Source organism: Peromyscus californicus, unplaced genomic scaffold, assembly GCF_007827085.1.
Source record: "Peromyscus californicus insignis strain IS unplaced genomic scaffold, ASM782708v3 Scaffold_4__1_contigs__length_199733344, whole genome shotgun sequence".
Lineage (NCBI taxonomy): Eukaryota > Metazoa > Chordata > Mammalia > Rodentia > Cricetidae > Peromyscus > Peromyscus californicus.
In genome coordinates this window covers 93,062,205-93,085,793 of record NW_026294562.1, presented here as the reverse complement: position 1 = coordinate 93,085,793, position 23,589 = coordinate 93,062,205, and the positions used below count along the sequence as shown (strand labels likewise).

The window sequence follows — 23,589 nt, the reverse complement described above, 5'->3', positions numbered from 1 at the left end:
AAAGTTGCATTGGCCTATGGCAGGGCAGGATAAGGTTAGGCGGTATTTTCAAACTGAAAACGAGATGAAGAAGGGTGGAGCTGGAGGAGACACCAAGCCACTGTCCAAGGAGCAATATGTAATGACACACAGGTAAAGCCATGGAACAATGAGGATACACAGATTAGTAGTAATGGGTTGAGTTAAATTATACGAGATAGATAGCAAGAAGCAAGAAGCCATAGGCCATACAGTTTGTAATTAATATTAAGCCTCTGAATGACTATTTTATAAATGTCTGCGGGGCTGCAGGGCCAGGTGGGACCAGAGAAACTTCTGGCTACAGAAAGGGGATTACTGAAGGCATAGGGATTAAAAAAGGGAGACAGATGAAGAAAGTGGAATAAGAAGACCAACAGAAACAAATTATGTATGAAAATACCATAATGAAATAGATTACTGTGCATGTTAATTAAAGACCAAAAGTTATTATTTAGAAAAATGAATTATAAGGGTATATATTTCTGACATGTCTTCATGGCTTATCATCTGCTATAACAAATATAATTTAAAACAAAAGAAAATGGCCGTGGTGGTGCACGCCTTTAATCCCAGCACTCGGGAGGCAGAGCCAGGCGGATCTCTGTGAGTTCGAGGCCAGCCTGGACTACCAAGTGAGTTCCAGGAAAGGCGCAAAGCTACACAGAGAAACCCTGTCTCGAAAAAACCAAAAAAAAAAAGAAAATGTAATAGTCTCTCATCTACCAAATCATACCTTGAACTCAGATTCCTCTTTGGCCTCATATTTACTCCATATTCTTCCTAAAACAAAGTCTGTCACATAAACTTCCTGTTACAGAAGAATGCCCTGCTACACCCAAACATTTTCCAGTAGAAACAAACATCTCTAGTAGAAACTCATACTGTTTTTAAAAGTATCTGCCATGTCAGGCACTGAGCTAAAGCTCATGTCAGAAATATTAGCAAACTGAGGCTTTGAAAGGATAAGTTCTTATCCACTTCCACATCTAATAAACAGCACAGGTAAAAATCAAGCCAAAGAGGCATGAGGGCAGGGTTCCAGTTTCAACAACCACCACATGGTCAATGACAGCCAGGTATACTTTGTAAACTAATCCTACCTCCTTCCCCTCCCATAAGAACACTGCATCATATGGTGATATTTTATTTGTGCTGAAATGTGATTTTATTTGTATGTTAATAAATAAAGTTTGCCTGAAGATCAGAGGTCATAGCGAGCCAGGGACAGCAGTCAGGTGGTGGTAGCCCACATCCTTAATCTGATCACATGGCAGGCAGAGTCTCTGTGTGGTCAATGACACAGTCAAGCATGGTGAGACAAGCCTTTAATCCGAGTACCAACCATAGAGACCTGGAGGTCTGTATAGAAAGGCAGTGACGAGGAAGTCATGTGGTTGGATTTAGAGCCAATGAGAAGGCAGAACAGAAAAGCAATAAAAACACAAGTCAGGCAGTAAGAAACTCTCTCTCTGGGAAAGCGACAGTGGCAAGATGGTAAGATAAGGTAGTCGTGACTCTCTGATCTCTTTGGCTATTTACCTCTGTATTTGGCTCTGTGTTTCTTATTTACTAAGACTGTTTAGAATTTCGTCTACAGCATCACACACTAATGTAAGGTTTCCCAAAACATTCAAATCAGTGAACTATCTGTAATCAGATGTTCTCACTAGGGCTGGGGATACAGTTCAATGGTAGAATACTTAATATGTAGTAGTTAACTAAAGCTCACACAACTGCTATGTTATTGAAGTTCTCTGAGTATTAGAAGCTCTTAGAGAGGGGAGAGGTTGAGAGTGGACTGGGAATTGAACCTCAGACACTGAACTAAACTCCTAGCACTCAGAATTTTTAATATGCCAATTCACATTCTGAACCTACAGAAGTGAATACATCAATCAGAACATCTCATAAAAATCTAGCCAGTTGGCTCTATTTTTAGGCCACTGTATGTCAATATTTTATGAAATGTGCCTTATAAAATGCTTACCTAGTTATTATAAAAATCATACAACCACCTTTTTCTTTGACAATTTTACCTCAATTAAGTCAATTAGTTATCAGTAAATTTTATGACTCTGAGTCACATTTTTCTTGGTGAAAATGTCATAGCCATGCTACGGACAAGTAACCATGTCTGGAATCATGTAATTTAACACTATCCACATGTGACTGACAGAATTGGCACCAAAAGGACAGCTCATGTATTTATGTACTATGCTTCAAAAAAATGAACTGTGTCAATGAAATCCATCCCAAGAAACAGGAAAGAGTAATGCAGAGGTGCCAGGAGAGCCACACAGAAGGGCAGCAAGTGCAAATCACAAAGGAATAGGAAGACATTACTGAGCCAAGGCAGAGAGCAGAGGAGGCATACAGAGGTGTGCAACTATACTGGGGACCAGTATTAATTCCTGTGAACCCTCCCCTATGAGTTATACTAGACCATTCATGTGGCTGTATGCTATGTTACAGTTTTTCTGACTAACTAGCTTGAAATACTGACTCTTCCTTGTCATCAAATCTATTTAAATTCAAATGAGGAAAGTTTGATTAATTTAACTGAAATGAAGCTGTATAAGTCAAATTTAAAAACAGAAATTGGTCCCAGTGAAATGGCCCAGTGGTAAAGGTACTTTCTGCTAAGGCTGACCAGGGCCCTGAGTACCAGGACAGCCAGGGCTAAATAGAGAGAGACTCTGTCTCAAGAGAGAGTGGGAGCACAAAAATAGAAAAACTCCAGAGAGACTGAGACTATAGAGTTAAAATGTTTATAAGTGAACCTAAATCCTTTATTATAAGGTGTGATCCATGGGTAAGTGACCTTAGGAAGCCCCAACCTGAAAAACATAAACAATGAGGCAGGAATAAGCTCAATGGCAAAGCCTGTACTTGGCCAACATGCATAAGGTTCTCCGTTAAATGCCAGTACAAAAAACAACAAAGAAAATCTCCTTTAAAGGAAATAATGAAAGTGTCTGTATCCAAGGCTATAAAGATTATGAGATATTTGTAAAGTGCTTTGTTTTATAAAAAGTGCTATTATTTTTTCATACATGTACTTCTTTTCTCTCACTCAATGTAAACCTTGTTGCTAGAATATAATGAAGAAAAAGTCTTAGTTCTGGATATAAGCTTAGTAAATATTGTTTTCAAAAATTTACTATTTCAGGCTGGGTGGTGGTGACGCACATCTTTAATCCCAGCACTTGGGAGGCAGCAGAGGCAGGTGGATCTCTGTGAGTCTGAGGCCATCCTGGTCTACAGAGTGAGTTCCAGGACAGCCAGAGCTACACAGAGAAACCCTGTCTCAAAAAACCAAAATAATAATAATAATTACTATTATTATTATTATTAGAAGAACTATTTCACCACAGCTACTGTATGTCAACTTTAAAAAAATTGCTTAGTCTTTGTGCTAATATCAAAACTCTGAAAATATCTTTCATCTATATGAAATAAATTTTCCTCAGCAGGTAAAAATGTTCCATCAACATCTTATCTAAAGTATCAAAATCTTTAACAATACCAAAATACAACTGTTTAAAAAAATAGGGGCTGAAGCAATGGCTCAGTGGTTAAGAGCACTGCTCCTTTTGCAGAAGATCTGGGTTCACTACTCAGCACTCACATGGTGGCCCACTAACTACCTGTAACTCCAGTTCCGGGGCATCTGATACCCTCTTCTAGGCTCCTACATACATGTGGTACTCATGCACTTATGCAGGCATGCATACATAAATAATTTTAAAGAAAAAAAAAAACCTTTATAAAATAATCAATTATTTATTCTAAGACTATTACATTTGGAGTGAATACTCAGACCTACTACAGTAACAAGACCTACAAAGTGCATAGCTTCTATTAAGGTCTTCTAATAATAATTTCAATACCACAAACAGGTAATCATATCAGCTCTTCACTGCTTTTAATTCTAGAAATACTTAATTCATACTAAATTTATTCCATATACCCAAGTAGTTATTTACTTAATTAGAATAATTTATAATTATTTTTTAAAGATTTATTTTACTTTCATATGTATGTGTGCCCGGTGTGTAACTATGTGTACATGTGAGTGCAAGTGCCCATTGAGGCAAGCAGATGAAATCAGATCCCCTGGAGCTGGAATTAGAGGCATTATTTTTAAAAATTATCTACGCCATCCTCCTTTCATTGGGATAACAAATTCTACTTGACAGCAAAGAAATTAGTTCAACTTTAGAAATTTTGTAAAATTTTAAAAGCCCACAATTTTTAACTAATATGCCCCTACCACCCATTATGTGCTAATAAAATTAATCTGCATTATTGTTGTTTCAATACTACTACATTATTATGTATCTTTGACAAGTAATTTTCTAAACACTAAGGCAAACTTTGGTATAGGAAAAAATAGCCAATATTTGGGGACTACTACATATAAAGTAACAACTCAGTAATAAATGGCAATCAAGTCTTACAAATTACCAACACAATTAACCATAGAGAAATCTAGAAATTAAAAAGCACAATGACATGCTAGTATGAATTCCAGAAATGCTAAAGACTATCAACCACATACTGATGAGATTATAGAATTATAACCATATATAATCTATATAGATTATAGAGTTACAACTCTCATATACTGTAAGAAATGATACAACTACTTTGGGAAAGACATTGCCATTTCTTATCAAATGAAACCTACAGCAGCCTAAGACCAGAAATACAACTGACAGGTGAAATTGAAAACAACTTTTTTTAACAATAAGAGTATTAGTAGCAGGGTTTTAAAATTCATTTCAGCCAAATACTAGAAGCAGTTCAGTTGTCTGTCAATAGAATGGGTAAGCGAACTGGTTTATTCACAGTAGACTAATACAAAAGAAAGGGAGATAATAGTCTAATAAAACAACATGGATATATCTAAAAATTGTGATGAGTAAAAGAAACCTTACAAAAAAAGAATTACATGTCATGTGATTCCTTTAATGTTACATTCTATGATGGGCAAAATCAGTATATGGCAGGAAAAAAGTCAGAACCTTGACTTCCTATGGGAGGACAGGAACAGGAAATGAATGGGAAGGACATACAGGAACATTCTAAGGTAGTGGTGACAGTCTTGATGAGGTTGAGTTGCATGATCCGTTACTGATATCACAGCAGTAGTTATAGAATCTTGAGTGCATCGCTTAATGATTTCCAGTCTCATTATCTTCACCTATGTAGTTGTTGTGAGAAATTAATTAAGTTAGACCAGTCTGGTACACAGTATCTGGTAATACACATTTCTAGTTGGAACTATGCATTCTAACTGGAACTAACACATTTTTTTTAGTTAAAAAGACCATTTTTTAAAAAGACCAAAAATGATTATTCTGTAATCCAATTCATACTGTGACAACTTGACCAAATGCTATACATACTCTTCACATTTTCTTCAGTTTTCTACAGCCAAATTCCTCAGATATGCAATCTGAATAGAAGATAGTATACAAAGAACAGTTTTTTGTTTTGTTTTTGGCAATACTTAACCTGTATTTTCAAAATTCTTCTGTTTTTCACCATTCTAAATGAATTTTGTTGTTTCTTCTTGTTTCAAAAGAGAAAAAAAGTTTTACTACCTTTAATTTTCAATGGATTTGTGTCTACTTGAGCTAAAATTATTTGGTAAAACATCTGTCTCAAAATTAAAACAAGTCACATTCTTTTCAAATTCCAGAGCAAACCATGTGGGACAATTATATAAAGCATCCATAAAATTCACTCCAGTCCTAACTGCTATTTTCCACTGCAAACTCATTTTCCTACTGCTATTTTCTAAGTTTATTCGGACACTTGATTTCTCTCTGAATATTACTAAGGTTTAGCTTTAGCTGAGAAAATACAAAGATGTACTTACACCGACAACCAGACATCACTACCTACAAGCAGAATTTTTTTTCACTTATAAAACTGCTTCGAAACTATTCATTTTCTTTAAATAATTTTTCATTACAAGTTCTTAACTCTGTATTTTTAGTGAACATTATAATAGAATATTTGGTAGAAAGTGAAAGTACCTTGAGATCTCAACTTCCCAAACAAGTTGTATTTTCTTCAAACCAACCAATTAACCTTGTCAACTAATAAAGGACATAAAGAACAACAACAGATCAAAGGAAAAGAGATGTATGTATGTGGTGGTATTGTGTTCCCCAAAATACTGTGTACCCTAATAAATTTATCTGGGGTCAGAGAACAGACAGCCACTAGATACAGAGGCTAGAAAATGGTGGCACTCACGCCTTTAATCCTAGCATTCCAGAGACAGAAATCCCTCTGGATCTCTGTGAGCTCAAGGCCACATTGGAAACGGCCAAGCTTGGTGACACACGCCTTTAATCCCAGAAAGCAAGCCTTTAATCCCAGGGAGTGGTGGTAGAGAGCAGAAAGGTATATAAGGCGTGAGGACCAGAAACTAGAAGCATTTGACCTGGTTAAGCATTTGGCTGGTTAAGCTTTTAGGTTTTGAGCAGCACAGTCCAGCTGAGACCCATTCTGGATGAGGACTCAGAAGCCTCCAGTCTGAGGACACAAGACCAGCTGAGAAGTTGGCCAGGTAAGGTTAGCTGTGGCTTCTTCTGTCTCTCTGATCTTCCAGTGTTCACTCCAGTAACTGGCCTCGGGTTTGATTTTATTAATAAGAACTTTTAAGATTCATGTTACATATGTAATGGTCTCATCAGTGGAAACAAGCATTTGTCAGGGAAGATACAAATTCTTCCTCTTAATCTGTTAAGCAAACCACTGAAAAGAAAGGTCTACATTACTCAACAGTCAGTCTGCAAAAATAATAACAGTAACTCTGTTGAAAGGACTGTTTCTTTTTCCAGTTTCTAGAATTTCTCTACTCACAGAATACTGGGATATGTCTGGACAATGACCACTCTTGCAATCTAAATAAATCAGGCAAAAAGAAGAGAAGACTTCAAAATTTTCGTAATTCATATTTATGTTTTCAAAACCCCTGTGGATACAATGAAGACCAAAGGCAAGAGCCAATTTTTAATGTTTCAGATATATAATATAAATTAAATATAAAGTCTGATCTTGAACCAACCTCTATTAAGCGGGAGGGTAAACAAAGGAAATAGGCATATTCCTATATGTTAAATTAATATAATCTTTCTGGATGACAATTTAGTGTAAACCCAAAAACTATTAAAAATATTCTTTGGTCAAGCATTGGTAGCACATGCCTTTAATCCAAGAAGGCAGATCTCTGAGTTGGAGGCCAGCCTGGTCTACAAAGTGAGTTCCAGGACAGCCAGGGCTACACGGAGAAACCCTGTCTTGAAAAAAATTTAAAAAATAAATAAATAAAAAATGTTCTTTTGGTCTTCAGAACAGCTGGAACCAAGAGTATAAATGACACTTCCAAAAGTGTCTCCCTTTTCACTCTGAATTGGGCTCTATCAGGATTCAGTCCCTAAAACACGTCAGGGAAACAGTCCTTGGCAGCCTCATCCTAGTATTACTGTCATGCCAGTGCAAAGAAAGAGGCTCTGCTTGCTCCAAAAGCGGAAACGAAGGATGACTCTAACCGGCTCCATTTAAGGTAGGGCTAGCGAAGCTGGACTGTTGCAAGAAGTCTTTCTATGGGGAGACAAAGAAATGTCAACCCCCCCACTTACAGAGCCCCAATGACAGAACAAAGTATTACTCCATCAAAGTCCAACCTGAGGAACAAGTGGGTTTACTGAGCTGATTTACAGAGCATGGGTGACCCCCAAAGCAGCCAGCAACACCGAAAGTCTCACAGCATAGCTGTACAGATGGAGTCAGCTAACCTCCACACACACAAACACACACACACACACACACACACACACACACACACACACACACACACACACACACACACTCTCTCTCTCTCTTACACCTTGGAAGATCACATGAAATTAGGGTAGATTCACATACTACTTCTGGGAGATGCAGAAGTGAACAGTCAGAACCTCTGAAAAAGTCCAATGACCCAAACCCCACCTTTCCTTCTATGTTGTATGAGAGAACGTCAAGAGTCAAGAAGCCTGATCTTAGGGGTTTTTAAATAGTCACAGCTGCTCTGATAAAAATAGTGTCTGTAGTGCTCAGAGGATAGCACTGCACAACAAGGACTAACATTGCCTGAGACCACAGTACAAGCTCTCTAAACTAACAGTGCTAGGCATAAACTTTATAGATTTCCATAGGCAAACACTTATCATTTAACCCAGCAGCTCCACTTCTACGAATGAAAGCTTACATTGTAACTGTGCTCCAGACAAGGTTCTAAGCACTTATAAAAATTAACTCACTTAATCTTTACAGCAAATCTAGGTGGTAACTACTACTAGTCACTATTATCTCATTTTATAGATGCAGAAACAGAACAATTAGATAACCACCTAAGGCCAGAAGTATTTAGAGGCAAAACTAGAAAGCAAACCCAGACCACATGGATTCACCCAACACTTTCAACTTTACTAACCCTAAACTTTATATAGTTTAAGTGATAATCAGACACTTAGCTAATAAACCTTAATACTGTTGTATTACATATTATGTCAAAAGTCTGTATTAAATATGCAGTTGGCACAGATTGCATAAAGGAACAGATACTATGACCTTGTTTTATAAGAAGTAGAGCAACATTGCACACATACACACACACACACACACACACACACACACACAAATGTACATATATAAGCATATATATGTGAATGCACACAGAAAACCTCAGGAAAGACCTTTTAAAATGTCAGCAGGTACAATGTATATCACTTTACCTCCACTGGGATAACCATGACCATAAAAGAACAACAAGGCAATAATTACTAGCAAAACCAGGGTGTGCAATCTCGATTCCTTAGAAGGACAGCAAGACTCCAGCTGAGGCTTACTTATCTACCATTATCAACCATTCATACAATTTCTTTGAGTCTTTTAACAATATCTTCAATAGCTTCAAACCTCATGACCACAAGTACAAACAACCCTTCGTAAACAGTGATTTTATCATACTATTTCTTTATAATTATACATTTAACATCGCTTCTGGGCTTTTTACATAAGATCAAGTGTAGAATTATACATTTAAAATAGTTTCCACAATGAATCTATGCACTATGAAAATAAAATATTGCTTTGTTTTGGCCTTTGAATTAAATGCTTTGACAACTAACTATTCTGTTTAATCATTACAAGCAAAAAAAAAAAAAATTCAGGCCTGTTATTCAAGGGAGTAAAGCAGAAAGGATATGTCAGCTTTCCAAAACCATTACAATTTAGCTACACAAATTAATCAGCCCATAATCTAGATGCTTCTAGATTCAAAGTATTGTTTTTAAAAACTGCATCAACTAACTTCATGCATACAGAGTAATAAAAATGTTATCATTATTTGTTCAGATTAAAATCAAAACAGAAAAGACTATCAATTAAAAATAAATATAAACTTACAGCTTTATAATTTTCCTTTAAAAATAGAAGCTATGATACCTGTTTAGCTGAACTATGATCTGTACATGAAAGTTAGGAGCATGTTTCAGAAAACACTGAAGTTTTTTCAGTGCTAGGACAACAGTGGCAAACAGGTACAAAATAAAGATATTCCATCCATCCCACTGTGTTTGTGTGTCCCTCTTGTGTTAAGTAGAGCCCAGTTGGTGCTGTTAAGAGTAAGGAATTGGGCTGGAGCTACAGCTCAGTGACAGACTCCTGCTTGGCATGCAAAAGGACCTACCTAGATTCAATCCCAAGTACTACAAAGAGTAGGGAATGAAACATGTCATCAGGCATACTTCTGACATCAACCATCCAAAAATCAGACTGATCCTTGGCCAGAATATGAGATCAGGAAAAGGGACCTTAAATAGATCTGACATTAATGGAATTATCTGCCAGTGCTTTTGAAAGGTCTAGATACTGTCAGACATGTTGAAATAAGACATTCATCATATAGTAACAGACCATAAATAAGTAGGATGATATCCCTTTAAGAGACCACAGACTGGAAAGGAGTAAGCTATACCTTACAAACTGAGTAAATGATTTAAAAGTACTCTCTGGCTTCATCACCCTTTTGTTTTCAACATCTAGAAAATCTTATTTCACTGTTCCAGCATTTGTCTCAGAAAATAAAGGGAAGATTATTTGGTTCAGGGAGATGTTGGGTCAGAATATTAAAGAAATGTATTATTCTATGAGATCACTGAAGAAATAGAACTGAACCCCTGAGGTCAAGTCAACCTTTCCCAAGTAAGGGCTTTCCTTATATTGTCAACTTTAGAGGACTGGAGTTTCATGTTATTAAAAGAACCAAAAAGTGCCTGTACTGGTACTTAGAAACAAAGTTACTGTGAAAAGTTCTGAAGAGACAGACAGTACAAAGCCATCAACTTCCTATATTGTGTGAAGATTTTGCAAATATGTACTACTTCAACAAGACATAAAACAAACCAGCAATGTATAAAGGAATATGCACCAGGAATGTGCAACAGAACCACACAGCTGAGTCAAAGCTAAGTAGAAAAACACAGAGTGAGAGTAACGGAGTGGCATAGCACACCCTTAGTCAGGCCCTGGGTTCACCTCAGCACCAAAAGAAGGAAGAAGAGGAGAAGGGAAGGAAAGGAAACAGCTAAGCAAAGATTATAGCCACAGGAACATAAGAATTTAAGAGCTGAACAGAATGGATCAGTCAAAAAAACAAATGTACATAGAGATAAAGTCAAAAAGAGTAAACAGGTCATACAATTTGCTATGTAAGACAAGAGGAAAGAAAAAAAAGAGAGAGTAAGCACCAGTCTTCAATCAAAGGCATTCACCTGTTTTCTAGTAAAGCCAGCCTCCCCCCAAGGATTTACCTCATTAGTATTTGTAGCTAAGAAGGAGTATCATGGCTCTGAAAGTCTTTAGCAGTGATTCCCTAGACTTCAATACTAAAATACAATGTTTTACTCCCTGAAAGGTAAATCTGGTGGACATGAGACCTATTTCTCCTGATTTCTACTTACAGAATACAATGCAGAAATACTCTCTTTTTTGGAAATACTGAATATTAGATTAAGTTCTGTGCTTTTCATTCCTAAGGTAGATTGTACACCTTATAAAACTAAAACCCGTTTTACTTATGTCACTTTATACAGTATTTTTCTATGGTTTAACAGTTGTCCTGGTTTGTTTCTCTGTTACTGTGATAAAACACTGACCAAAAGCAATTTAGGAAAGGGTTTATCTGGCTTCCAGGTTATAATCCATCATCAAGGAAAGCCAGGGCAGGAACTTTAAGGCAGGGACTGAAGCAGAAACTTTAAGGAATACCACTCACTGGCTTGCTCAGTTACTTTTTTTACACAGCCCAGGCCCACCTTCCTAAAGACGGTACCATCCACAATGGACTGGGCCCTACTACATCAATTAGCAATTAAGAAAATGGCCTCCCCCCCTCCAACACATGCCCGCAGGCCAATCTGATGGAAGCAATTCTTCAGTTAAAGGTTTCTTCTTCCCATGTGAGTCAACCTGACAACCGGAGTTAGCCATCCTAAGAGTCTTTGGATAAATAAAAAAACAGGGCTGGAGATATAGCTCAGTGATAGACTGTTTATTTAGCATGTCTGTATATGTGTGTGTGTGTGTGTGTGTGTGTGTGTGTGTGTGTGTGTGTGATGACCTATGTGCAATCTCTAGCACAGGGAAGAAAAAGAAAGGGAGGGACTGAGGAAAAAGAAAGAGGGCAGGGCTGGGGAGGGAGGGGGAGGGAGGGGAAGGAAGGAAGAATAAAGCAAAAAAGGCCTCCTAATCCTCCCCAACACCCAGGACTGGGAATTGAACCTGGGGCCTCAAGCAAGCTCGACAGGTGCTTCACTAGTGAGCTACAGCCACCGCCATTTTTCTTTGTTGTTGTTTGTTTGTTGTGTGTTTTGGGACTAAGTTGCCCAGTCAAGCCTTGAACTTATTTGTAATTCACAAAGCCTTGAACTTGCCATCTGCCTGCTTCTGCCTCCCAAACAGCTGGGATTATAGACATGTACTACCAGGCTGAGCAAAGAAATTGTTTTTATGAAAAAGAGGGCAGAGACCCAGACAAAGGAAGCCATGTGCAGAGAAATGCAAACATAGAATTATGGGGCCATAAGTGGGGACCCCCAAAAGCTAGAAGAGATGAATGATATCCCCCAGAAGCCCTCAGAGGAAGTCACCTCCTGACACCTAAACTTCAGAATCACCCACCAAAATTATGCAAGAATAAACACTGTTGTTTTAAGCCACAAATTTATGATACTTTGTTATAGCAGCGCCAAGGGTGGAAACATGTAGCTATTATGCAATACATCATTAAGAAACAGCATTAAACTGGGTGTGGTGGTACATGTCTTTAATCCCAGCACTTGGGAGGCAGAAGCAGACAGATCTCGGAGTTCCAGGCCAGCCTGGTCTATAGAGCAAATTCTAGACAGTCAGGACTACACTGAAAAATCCGGTTTCAAAAAAGAAAAAAAGAAAGGAAGGAAGAGAGGGAGGGAGGGAGAGAAGAAGAGAGAGAGAAAAGAAAGAGAAAAAGAAAAAGAACGAACATTAAGACATTTAAAAAATGAAGATTACTTCTCTTTTATTTCCCTCTTAAAATGCAAGGTTTGCGGGTTGGGGATTTAGCTCAGTGGTAGAGCTAAAGGCCCTGGGTTTGGGCCTCAGCCCTGAAATAAAATATATATATATATATGCAAGGTTTGCAACTACTGGTTGCATATATCTAGTGAGTTCCAGCCTAGCCTTGACTACAGAGATCCTGTCTTAAGGTGGGTTAAAAAAAAAAAAAAAAAAAAGGAAAGAAGGAAGAAAAGAAAAAAAAGCCAGACCACACTGGTACATGGAGCTGGTCTTTTTTAGTTTTAATAAAATATTTTCAAAGTTTTCCAACCAGATATTCACACCTATCACAATGAGACTTCTTAAATAGGGAGTTTAGTCTGTGGGCTCCAATTCCTATCATTTCTCCTACTAAAATTTTGCAATTTGGTTTATAAAACAACAATCAACTCAAAAGTCAGTTAAAAATGATCCTATATAACTTTTCAAAAGACAGCATCATTCACTAGAGTAAACCTGAAGTTCATGATTTGCCATTCAATAATGGAGTTAAATACTCACAAGTAACAGGAGGAGGCCACACAGCAGAGGGAGTTTACTGACTCCTCCTTATCTGTATATAGCATATAAGTAGATTATCTGTACCTTCAACCACAAAGCTCTTTAGTGATCTCAACTGACTACACGTGACACTGAGAAACATTCCTTCACTATCTGTGACCCTGGATCCTGAACTGCTCCCCCACCATGTACCTGTATTGCCAACATGAAACTGAAAACTCAGATTTATAGTGATTTAAACATAAAATGTTATAATTTATCATGTTTTAAAAAAAAAAATACAGCCGGGCGGTGGTGGCGGCGCACGCCTTTAATCCCAGCACTCGGGAGGCAGAGCCAGGCGGATCTCTGTGAGTTCGAGGCCAGCCTGGTCTCCAAAGCGAGTTCCAGGAAAGGCACAAAGCTACACAGAGAAACCCTGTCTCGAAAAACCAAAAAAAAAAAAAAAAAAAATACAAAGCAGCTCTCCAGGTCTGCTATAGCAATCCTACTCTAAGCCATTAGCTATTCAAGTTCTTTCTAGCTTTTTGCTATAAAGCTTTTCTGCTACCCCTAGAATGTGGACCCTTATCCAAGATGGCTGCTAGATTTCTATCCTTTATATGAGAACACCAGTCTCTAGAGATAGCTTTTCTAGAGAAAAGCTGGCAATACACACAGATATCTTTTCAGAACACTTCTGAAACATTGTACTCATCATTCCATTTATATCCAACTAGCCCAGACATAGTCACATGTTTATATCTATTAAAATTTTCAAGAGGGCTGGAGAAATGGCTCAGTGCTTAACAGTACTGGCTCTCTTCCAAAGGACATAGGTTCAATTCCCAGAACCCAACATATGTTTCTCCAGCTCCAAAGAGATCTGATGCCCTCTTCTGGCCTCCACAGGCACTGCATACACATGATGCACAGACGCATAAATGCAGGCAAAACATTCATACTCATAAAACAAACAAAAAAAATTTAAATCTAAACAAAAAATTTAATTTGGAAACAATCTTTCTCTTCTGCATACCATGTAACTAGACAAAAATTAGGGGTTCCATCACCTACAAGGAAATTAATATCTATTAGGGAGAGGTGAATGCCGCTCCCAAACTCATCAAACTTTGCTGTGCTGTTCCTTTTCTTTTCATCCCGAGCCTGGCCCTTGGTCATTTATTCCTATCTCTGTGCCAACTTTCTAAAGACATTACACAAATAGCTCTATCTGCTCTAACAACTCCCAAGTCTATATGCTTAGTCTCTACCTACTCTGTCTTTTCAGACTTCATCTGGATGGTGCTCAGAAATAGTGTCCTTCAGAGCATGTGTGGCTGTTGCCATCTTAATGAGGGCAGCTTGCTTACCCACACAAGACCCTCAGAAGGAGTCAGGGGAGGATCATTAGATCCTCACCTGAAATTATAGCTACTCCCCTGCACACTGCACATAATTCTGCTCAGTTAAGCATTCTTTTCTTCCTACCTAATAAGCAACTGGTTACTGGTAACTGCCAGATACATCTCTAATCTTCACCTGTCTTTGCTCCTGGCCCATGCATTTAAACACCCAAAGAATAGTTCTACCTTGATTAAAGACACTCACATTTAACATGTCCAAAATTAAATGCAACCCTTGCTTGCATTTATACAACATTACCCATCCAATTACTCAGGTTAGAATCTCTGTTACTCTCAACTACTTTTCCTACTTCATCCCTCACAGTAATTTATCATAAACGTTTACTAATTTCAGCTAACTCTAGCATCCACACCCTTCTTTCCACAACAAGGGCTCCTAAGTTTCCTCACACTGGTCCTTCTGTCTCCAGCTGACTGCCACTTGAGTCACATTTCTATTATCTTGCTTTTCAATAAGTCTCATTTTCATGCCAGTGAGATGGCTCAGCAGGTGCTTGCTGCCAAGCCTGATGACCTGAGTTCAATCTCCAGATCCATTTTGTAGGAGTGCTCACTCCAGCAAGTTGTTCTTGGACCTCCAGACATACACCATGGTGTGTATACACACACACACACACACACACACACACACACACACACACACACAGTCTCAAAATATATTTCATTTATGCATGAATTTACCTTTTGCTTATTTCACCTGCAATATATTGTTTAATACCTACAAACCATTTCGAATACTTTCTTTTTCTTGTTTTTTTTTTTTTTTTTTTTGGAGACAGAGTTTCTCTGTGTAGCTTTGCGCCTTTCCTGGAACTCACTCTGTAGACCAGGCTGGCCTCGAACTCACAGAGATCAGCTTGCCTCTGCCTCCCGAGTGCTGGGATTAAAGGCATGTACCACTGCCGCCCGGCTAAAGACTGTCTTTTAGAGACAAATTATACTTCCTAATTATTCCACCACCATCCAAATATAAAGTTGTAAAATGAAGGCTTTTTTCAGGGGAGAGGGGAACAATGTATGTGTGTGCATGCGTATGGAGACCAGAGATGGTCATGGGTGTCTTTCTCAATTTCTGTCCACCTTATTTCTTTAAACAGGGTTTCTCACAGAACCTGAAACACACTGATTCATCTGAACTATCTAGGCAGGAAGCTCCAGGGATTTTCCTGTCTCTTCCTGCCCCACACTTGGATTACAGATGCTGTGCACAGCTGAGCCTGGCTATTTTCATATGGGTGCTAGGGATCTGCACTCGGGCCCTCATGAAGCACTTTACCAACTGTACCATCTCACTATGCCTGAAAAATATAGTTTTAAATAATAATTATCAAAATCAAACTATCATAAAATTCAATGGTTTTTAAGCTGTGTTCTTATAAATGACAGCATCAGCATAAAAAGCACAAATCTGGGGGGGAATAAGTGTTCAATAATAAGAAAGTCAATAAAATTGATCCTCAGAAATATAATTCTATCATTGAAAACTATGTTTTTCTGAAACTGTATATATAAGAACTTCTTTATGTCATCAATGTTAAGAAAAAAATAAAGAGGACTGGAGAGATGGCTCAGAGGTTAAGAGTATTGGTTGCTCTTCCAGAGGTCCTGAGTTCAATTCCCAGCAACCACATGGTGCTCACAACCATCTGTAATGAGATCTGGTGCCCCTCTTCTGTTATGCAAACATACATGCAGGCAGAACACTGTACATAATAAATAAATAAATCTTTTATTTATTTATTTATTTTTGGTTTTTCGAGACAGGGTTTCTCTGTGTAGCTTTGCGCCTTTTCCTGGAACTCACTTGGTTTTTTTTTTTAAAAGAAAAAATAAAGATACTAAAAACACATTTTATCTTCCTGATGGTTTCTGGACTTTTTATGTTGACACAGTAACAGATTTACCAATACTTAAAAGAATAATAGACACCATGGACCCCTTTACCTCATTTCCCTCAACAGACAGCTGCATCCTCACAGTACAGAATCACCATTAGGATGCTGGTATCATGTAACAAGCCACCATTCTTACTCAGATTTCCCCATTTTGCTGAGAGAGAGAGCATGCCTTTAATCCTAGCACTTAGGAGGCAGAAACAAGTGGATTTCTATGAGTTTGAGGTCAGTGTCATCTACATAGATAGTTCTAGTACATCCAGGGCTACATAGTGAGACTCTGTCTCAAAAAAAGGAAGGAAGAAAGGAAGAAAGGGAGGGAGGGAGGGAGGGAGGGAGGAAGCAAGGAAGAGAGAGAGAGAGAGAGAGAGAGAGAGAGAGAGAGAGAGAGAGAGAGAGAGAGAGAAGGAAGGAGGAAAGAAAATAATATAACTGGGGTCAGCAAGATGGTTCAGCAGGTAAAGGCACTTGCTGCCAAGTCTAATAACTTTATTCAATCCCAGAAACCTACATGCTAAAAGGAGAAAATCAACTCTGGAGAGTTGTCCTCTGATCTCCACATGCATGCACACACACACACACACACACACACACACACACACACACAAAATCACACAATCACACTAAATAAAGGAAAAAATATTAATTAATTAATTAATTAATTAAAAATAACTCAACTAAAAGTATTCTTAATGGCTAAGACACTTTAAAAACAACAGTAATAGTTGCCTGGTATTACACCTTTAATGCCAGCACTTGTGAGTTTGAGGACAGCCTGGTCTACATAGTGAGTTCCAGGACAGCCAAAGCTACACAGAGAAACCCTGTCTTGAAAAACACACACACACACACACACACACACACACACACACACACACACACACACAAAACCAACAGTAATGTACTGGCTGAATAATACCAGGTACACTCTGGTATCAAATACATAAAGATAAGTATATTATCATAACCTGATTATCTTTTAAATAGAGTTGAGTAATAAAACCATACTAACTCCTGAAGACAGTTGTATAATAAAGGTTAGAAAAATCAATTAGATTGATTCTTTACTTGTAATTTAAATAAGTACATACGCTTTGTAGATTTTCATCCTACACAACTCAGGTAGTTTGGAAAACTCATTGACAATTTTATATAAACTTAAGCAGATACTTGACCATGACCTAAGAATTTTTGTTTTAACCCAAGAAAAATGAAAACATGTCAATATTCAAAGACCTTCTCAAATATCCAGATCAATTTTATTCATAATAACCAAAATCTGGAAGCATGAATATCCACCAACTGATGAAGGAATAAACAAACTTTTTGTATTACTTAGCAATATAAAGAAACAATGTATCTCCGGGGCTGGGAGTGCAGCTCAATTGATGAGTTCCTGCTTAGCATGTAAGAAGCCCCAGCTTCCATTTCTAGCACCACATAAACTGGGCATGGGGGTACACATCTATAATCATAGCACTGGAGGTAGAGCCAGAGGATGAGAACTTCAAGTCATCTTTGACTACATCCTAAGTTTGAGGTTAGCCTGAGCTACAGGAGAAAGGGGAAGGGGAAACGAAAGGAAAGAAACAGTACAGCAATGAGTATAATTCAGAGGTAGACTGCATGCTTAGCATGGGTGAGACCCTGGGTTCACTACTTCAATACTGAAGAGTAAGAGGGGCAGTGCAAGGGGACAATTACCAATAAATACAACACAGATAAATCTCTCTCAGTGTATGAATCTAAGTGGAAAATAAGCCGAACATTTAAAAAGAACTGTCTGATTCTATTTATATGATACTCTAGAAGAGACAAAACATACAGACAGAAGGCAGACCTGCAGCCACCAGAGGCAAGGGAGGAAAGAGACTACAAAAGGGCATAAGACGACTTCTTGTAGCAAGGAAGTGTTCTATATCTTGATTGTGTTAGTGACTACACTAGTGTGTATATAGTTGCTTAAACCATTCAACTGTTCACTTAAATTTCTGCACATAAATTATTCTTGAATAAACTACATAAATTATCTTAAACAGAAAGAAGTATGCATTTCAATACTTGAGATAATAATTTATGCAACATTCTGAGTCTCATTAAAAAAAAAATCTTCCCTTTGTTCTGTATGGGAAAGAGTGTCAGGAGCCATAGGATAGAGGTGAGGCTTGCAAAAATCTCAATCTAGCTCTCGGGGGAATCCAGAGGGTAAAAGAACAGCCAAAACCATGGGCAGTGGTGGTGCACGTCTTTAATCCCAGCACTCGGGAGACAGAGGCAAGTAGATCTCTGTGAGTTTGAGGCCAGCCTGGTCTACAGAACTGGTTCTAGGACAGCCAGGGCTACACAGAGAAACCCTGTCTAAAAAAAAAAAAAAGCAACAACAAAAACAAACAAACAAAAGAAGGGCCAGAGCCAAATACACTGTGTCAGAGCCCCCAGGTCAAAGCAGGAGGAGCAAACTGGCCTAGAGCATTAAGGTGCAATGGGAGTGAGAGTGAAGAGGTTGCCTTCACAAGGGAGCAACCTGAATGGGAGGTCAGAGCCTGAGCAGAATGAGAAGGGTGTCCACAGATGGGAGAAGCCAACATAAGGAGTCAGAACACAAGTTGGGGAGACCCTTGGTTGTGGCATCTTGATATGGGCTCTTAGATCCAACAGGGCTGGAGGTGAAGGAGGAGGACACGGAATGAAGAAATAGCCTCAGCATGGAGAGAAAGAAGTGGTTATAAACAACAACAAAAAACAAACAAGGTGTGTGTGTGTGTGTGTGTGTGTGTGTGTGTGTGTGTGTGTGTGTGTGTGTGTGAAGGATAATGAATCCCGATTTCTCACTGTTTGAGAAGACCATTACAACATGTGAAAGGCAAATGCTAGATTGTTAGGCTGAAGTCAGAGGTACTAGAGTGAGTTCACAGTTTTCAATGTATAGAGACAGAACTATAGATATGTGTGTATATATACATAAATATATCCTCCAGTTCCAACCATGAAGAGGGCCTGGGAATAGTTATAACCCAATAGTAATAAAAATGTTATCACTGAGAAATTAGCCTCACTGGGAGAAAGCAGGGATCCCTAGAGAAAATGGTTGATTCCAGGGCCAAGACAAGGAAGTGCAAAATAAGCCAGGAGAGCTAAGAGTGTAGCTCAATGACAGAGCACTTGCTTAGCATATAAGTGACCCCATGTCAGAGCCTTAGCACCACAAAAGATCAGCAGAAATGTGTGTGTATGTATTCCAGGAATATGTTATGTAAAAAAAGTAATGATGCCCAAAGAATGATGGGGACACAGAAAGGACACAAAAGTCAAATACATGAGCACTCATTGATCAAGTGGCAAAACAATTGAAACATCAAAATAAATGGTCTGAATATATGTGTCCTCCCAAAATTCCTATGTTGAAGTCCTAACACCCAAAGTAACGAAACTAGATGGGATCTTTGGGAAGTACTCGGGTCATAAGTAGGTTCATTCCCTTATTAAAGAGGTCCTATAAAGCTCACATGGACCTTTAGGCCATTGAGGTTAAAGTGAGAGTATGACTGCGTACAAGCATGCCTCTGACTAGACCTCCTATTTGTTGGCACTTTAATTTTATACTTTCTAGCCTTTACAACTGTGAAAAGCAAAGCCTTTGTTTACAAATCATCAATTTATAGTACTTTGTTATAATAACCCCCCACAGACTAAAACAAACAATAGCAGTACAATCCACTACAAAAGACACATAAATCATAAATCCATATTGGTGTAAGTATATGACAAATCCATTAAAATCCTGATGAGGACCAAAACGCCTGAATTCAAGGTATTCATTGAAAAGAAGGATTAACTCTGTAGTAGAAAAGCCTAGCAGATGGACCTGGGAGAGCAGGCTCTCTGGCCACAGCAGAAGCGCGGCCCTGCCCCTCACCACAGGCGTGGGAGAGCTCGCCCCAATAGCATGGGCATAGAAGAGCTGACTCTGCCCCTTGCCTGACGGGGTGGTCCCAGCAGCCTGGGCTGACCAACTCAGCTACCACCCAGAAAGACATCCAGAGCTTTGAGTTGGCCCACCCCAACATCCACCTCATCTAAGACCTTTGAGGGTATGTGAAGGGACTGGTCCTGTGGAACCACAGCCACAGGATCTCCAATGAGGAGTTTCTGTGAGGGTCCAGTATTGATGGTGTACGAGAAGCCAGGGGCCTTGAGCCAAACCAACAACTCACTGCAACAAAACTGAAGGGACAAAAGGGCACACTGCATGACACACTGCAGCTCCTAATGCCACTAAGACAAACAGAGAGGTGTTGGAGAGTGGGAAAGATGGAGGATTGAAGTGAGGCTTTTTGGGTTTTTTTTTTTGGTTTCTTCGAGACAGGGTTTCTCTATGTAGTTTTGGTGCCTGTCCTGGCTCTCGCTCTGTAGACCAGGTTCACCTCAAACTCACAGAGATCCGCCTGGCTCTACCTCCAAGTGTTGGGATTAAAGGCGTGCGCCACCGCAGCCTGGCTCTTTTTGTTTTGCTTTGTTTTGAATCAATATTTTTTAATTTTCTTTTGGGGTGATGCTTCAGTGGTGAAGGGTGGATATGGAGGGACTGGGAAATGAGCAGGATTGGGGTGCATGATATGAATTTCCCAACGAATCAATTAAAAATTATGTTTAAGAAAAGAAAAGCCTGGCCGACACCGATTACAAGTAATCAAAGTGAAAGTATGTACCCACTGAAGACACAGAGACCATCAATCACTGTTGTGATACATTTGCCCTAGTTTATGTATCCAACTAGGAGAGAGAACACAGAGGTTTCAAGTTGAGGGACATTAGAGTTGAGCTGCAAAAATAACTGACCTATAATCTTCAAAAGTGACAAGATCAAGAAAAAGATGAGGGAACTTTTCCATGCTGAAAGAGGGAGACAAAGGAAACAATGCAACAATGCAAACTTAACTGTACTGACTCCTTTGCCAGTTATGTGATTAACAGCATAATCAACAAAACCCAAGCTAAGTGCAATACCGAGTCAGTGTGAATGTCCTGTTTTGAATACTGCACTGTCATTATGTAGGACAATGTTCTTTGTATAAAATTCACACTAAACCATTCTGAGTGACAGGGCAAAAGGTCAGCAGCTTCCTCTCAAAATGTTTAAAAAAAATAAAATACCACAACTATGTGCCATGCTTGCTTTTCTTTTTTCAAGTTTGTTACTGTTTCAAAATTGCTGGGTGGGAGGCTGGGTGTGGCCATTAATTTCAGCACTCTAGAGGCAGAGGCAAGTGGATCTCTGTGAGTTCAAAACCAACCTGGTCTACACAGGGAGTTCCCGGGCAGCCAGGGCTCTGTAAAGAGACTCTGTCTCAAAAAACTAAACTAAAATAAAATAAAATAAAAATTGTTATGGGGGAAAGAACTATGTAAGTAAAAACTGAACAGGATTAAAAACAAAACTGATTCTCCACACTGTCAATCTAGATAATAGACTATGTCATCTTGATAAGAGTCTGAAAAAGTACTAAGAAATGACATGACATTTTGGAGCAGCCAGAAGATTCTCTAAATACAACTCAATGCCTTCTTTTTGGGGTGTGTGTGTGTGTGTGTGTGTGTGTGTGTGTGTGTGTATGATGGAGGGGCATGCATACTAGGGCACACCTATGAAAGTCAGAAGACAACTCTGTGCAATCAGTTCTTGCCTTCCACTTTTTCGTGACTTCAGGGATCCAACTCAGGACTCCAGGCTAGCCCAGCAAAAGCCTTGATCGGCTGAGGTATCTCACCTACCAGCAAGTCATTCTTTTAAGTGACCTCAATCAGGTAGTAGTGAGAAACCAAAGATGTGAAGGATCCCTTCTCTGATATAAAATTCTTAGGGATGAATAACAGAAAAGAGGTGGGTAGAACAATGGTATGCTGGTGCTATCAACGACTAACCATCGACAAAGCACAACCTAAGCACCTCCTGGGACAAAGAAGAGGCTGGAGAGCTGGTACCTAAACTTCCTTTCAAGTTTGAGACTGGAATTACCCTGAAAGAAAAGAGCTTCCCCAGCTCACCTAGTTATTACATCCCTCTTATCTATATATAGCAACACAAAGAGATACAAACACGAAAATAAACGTGCGTGAACCCTGTATACTCCTGGTTGCGCAAGCCCATCAATCAAAAGTACAAAAAGCAAAGCATCTGCCAAACTGTCCCTTGTGAAGGATTCTCTGACGAATAAGGAGAACAATCAAAGCACATGAAAGCTAAGTGAGAGCACCTGCAGTGGTGGCTATCTTTCCTTAAGAGAATGATTTCGTTCTGGAATGCCGGCCCATACGTCCTGAAAGAATTTCCCAGAAATGTTTCAAAGTGCATGGATCCTTTGGCCCTTCCAAGTACCCGGCGTTTTGGCCGGGATGTCCAAGGCCCCCCCAGAGGGCAGGCGGGAGGCAGCACCGGACTCTCCGCACTTCCTTTCCGGGAGGACTGCCCCCAGCGTCACTCTTACTCAGGATGCAGGGCACAAGTGTATTCCGAGGAACTCCGCACAGTGTGCTCCCGCCCTCCCAACCCCGCCGGCACGAGGGCGCGGTCCCGGGTGCCAGCAGCCTCCACGGGAGAGCGCGCCGGCGCGCGGGGAGGCTCTCCACCGGCCCAGCCCCCCAGCCCCCGGCCGCACCGCCACGGCCTAGCCCCGCGACCGCCGTCCCGCGGTTCCCTCACACACGCCCACCGCCAGCTAGGCTCGACCGCGCAGCGAAGGCCCGACACCAGTCGACCCACCGCTCCTCCACCGCGGGACCCGGCCCTCCCGCTCCCCGCCTCCCGGCCACGACGCCCGGCCCCGCCGAGCCCACTGGACGGCTGCCGGGGGCGGAGGCGAAGCCCGGGGGCGGCGCCCGCCCCACACCCTTACCTGGCTTCTCGTGGTCGTAGCCTACCACAATGAAGTAGTCGGCCAGCCGAGCCATGACCACCGCCGCCGCCGCGCCCGGGAAGCGGGTTCCCGTCGCCGCCCTCGCCGCCGCCGCCCACCCGGCCCGGGCGAGCTCAGCATTTTCCCTTCAGCGGCTGTAGCGGTAGCAGCGGCGCTTCAGCCATGTTTGACAACCGAGGCGCGCACTGC

At 40.0% G+C, this 23,589-nt stretch overlaps 1 protein-coding gene across 4 annotated transcripts in view; it reads right to left on the bottom strand.

Annotated features, from left to right (window-relative positions):
• The window catches only part of Sbf2 (SET binding factor 2), a 359,732-nt gene extending 336,143 nt beyond the window's left edge, over positions 1-23,589 (bottom strand). For 2 of the 4 annotated variants that reach the window (XM_052713085.1, XM_052713088.1), the window contains exon 1: positions 23,380-23,589. In XM_052713085.1, the coding sequence (XP_052569045.1) occupies positions 23,380-23,434 (55 nt within the window). In that variant the 5' untranslated portion in view covers positions 23,435-23,589. The remainder of the gene's footprint in view (positions 1-23,379) is intronic. The other 2 variants (XM_052713089.1, XM_052713091.1) reach the window with 1 other exon arrangement.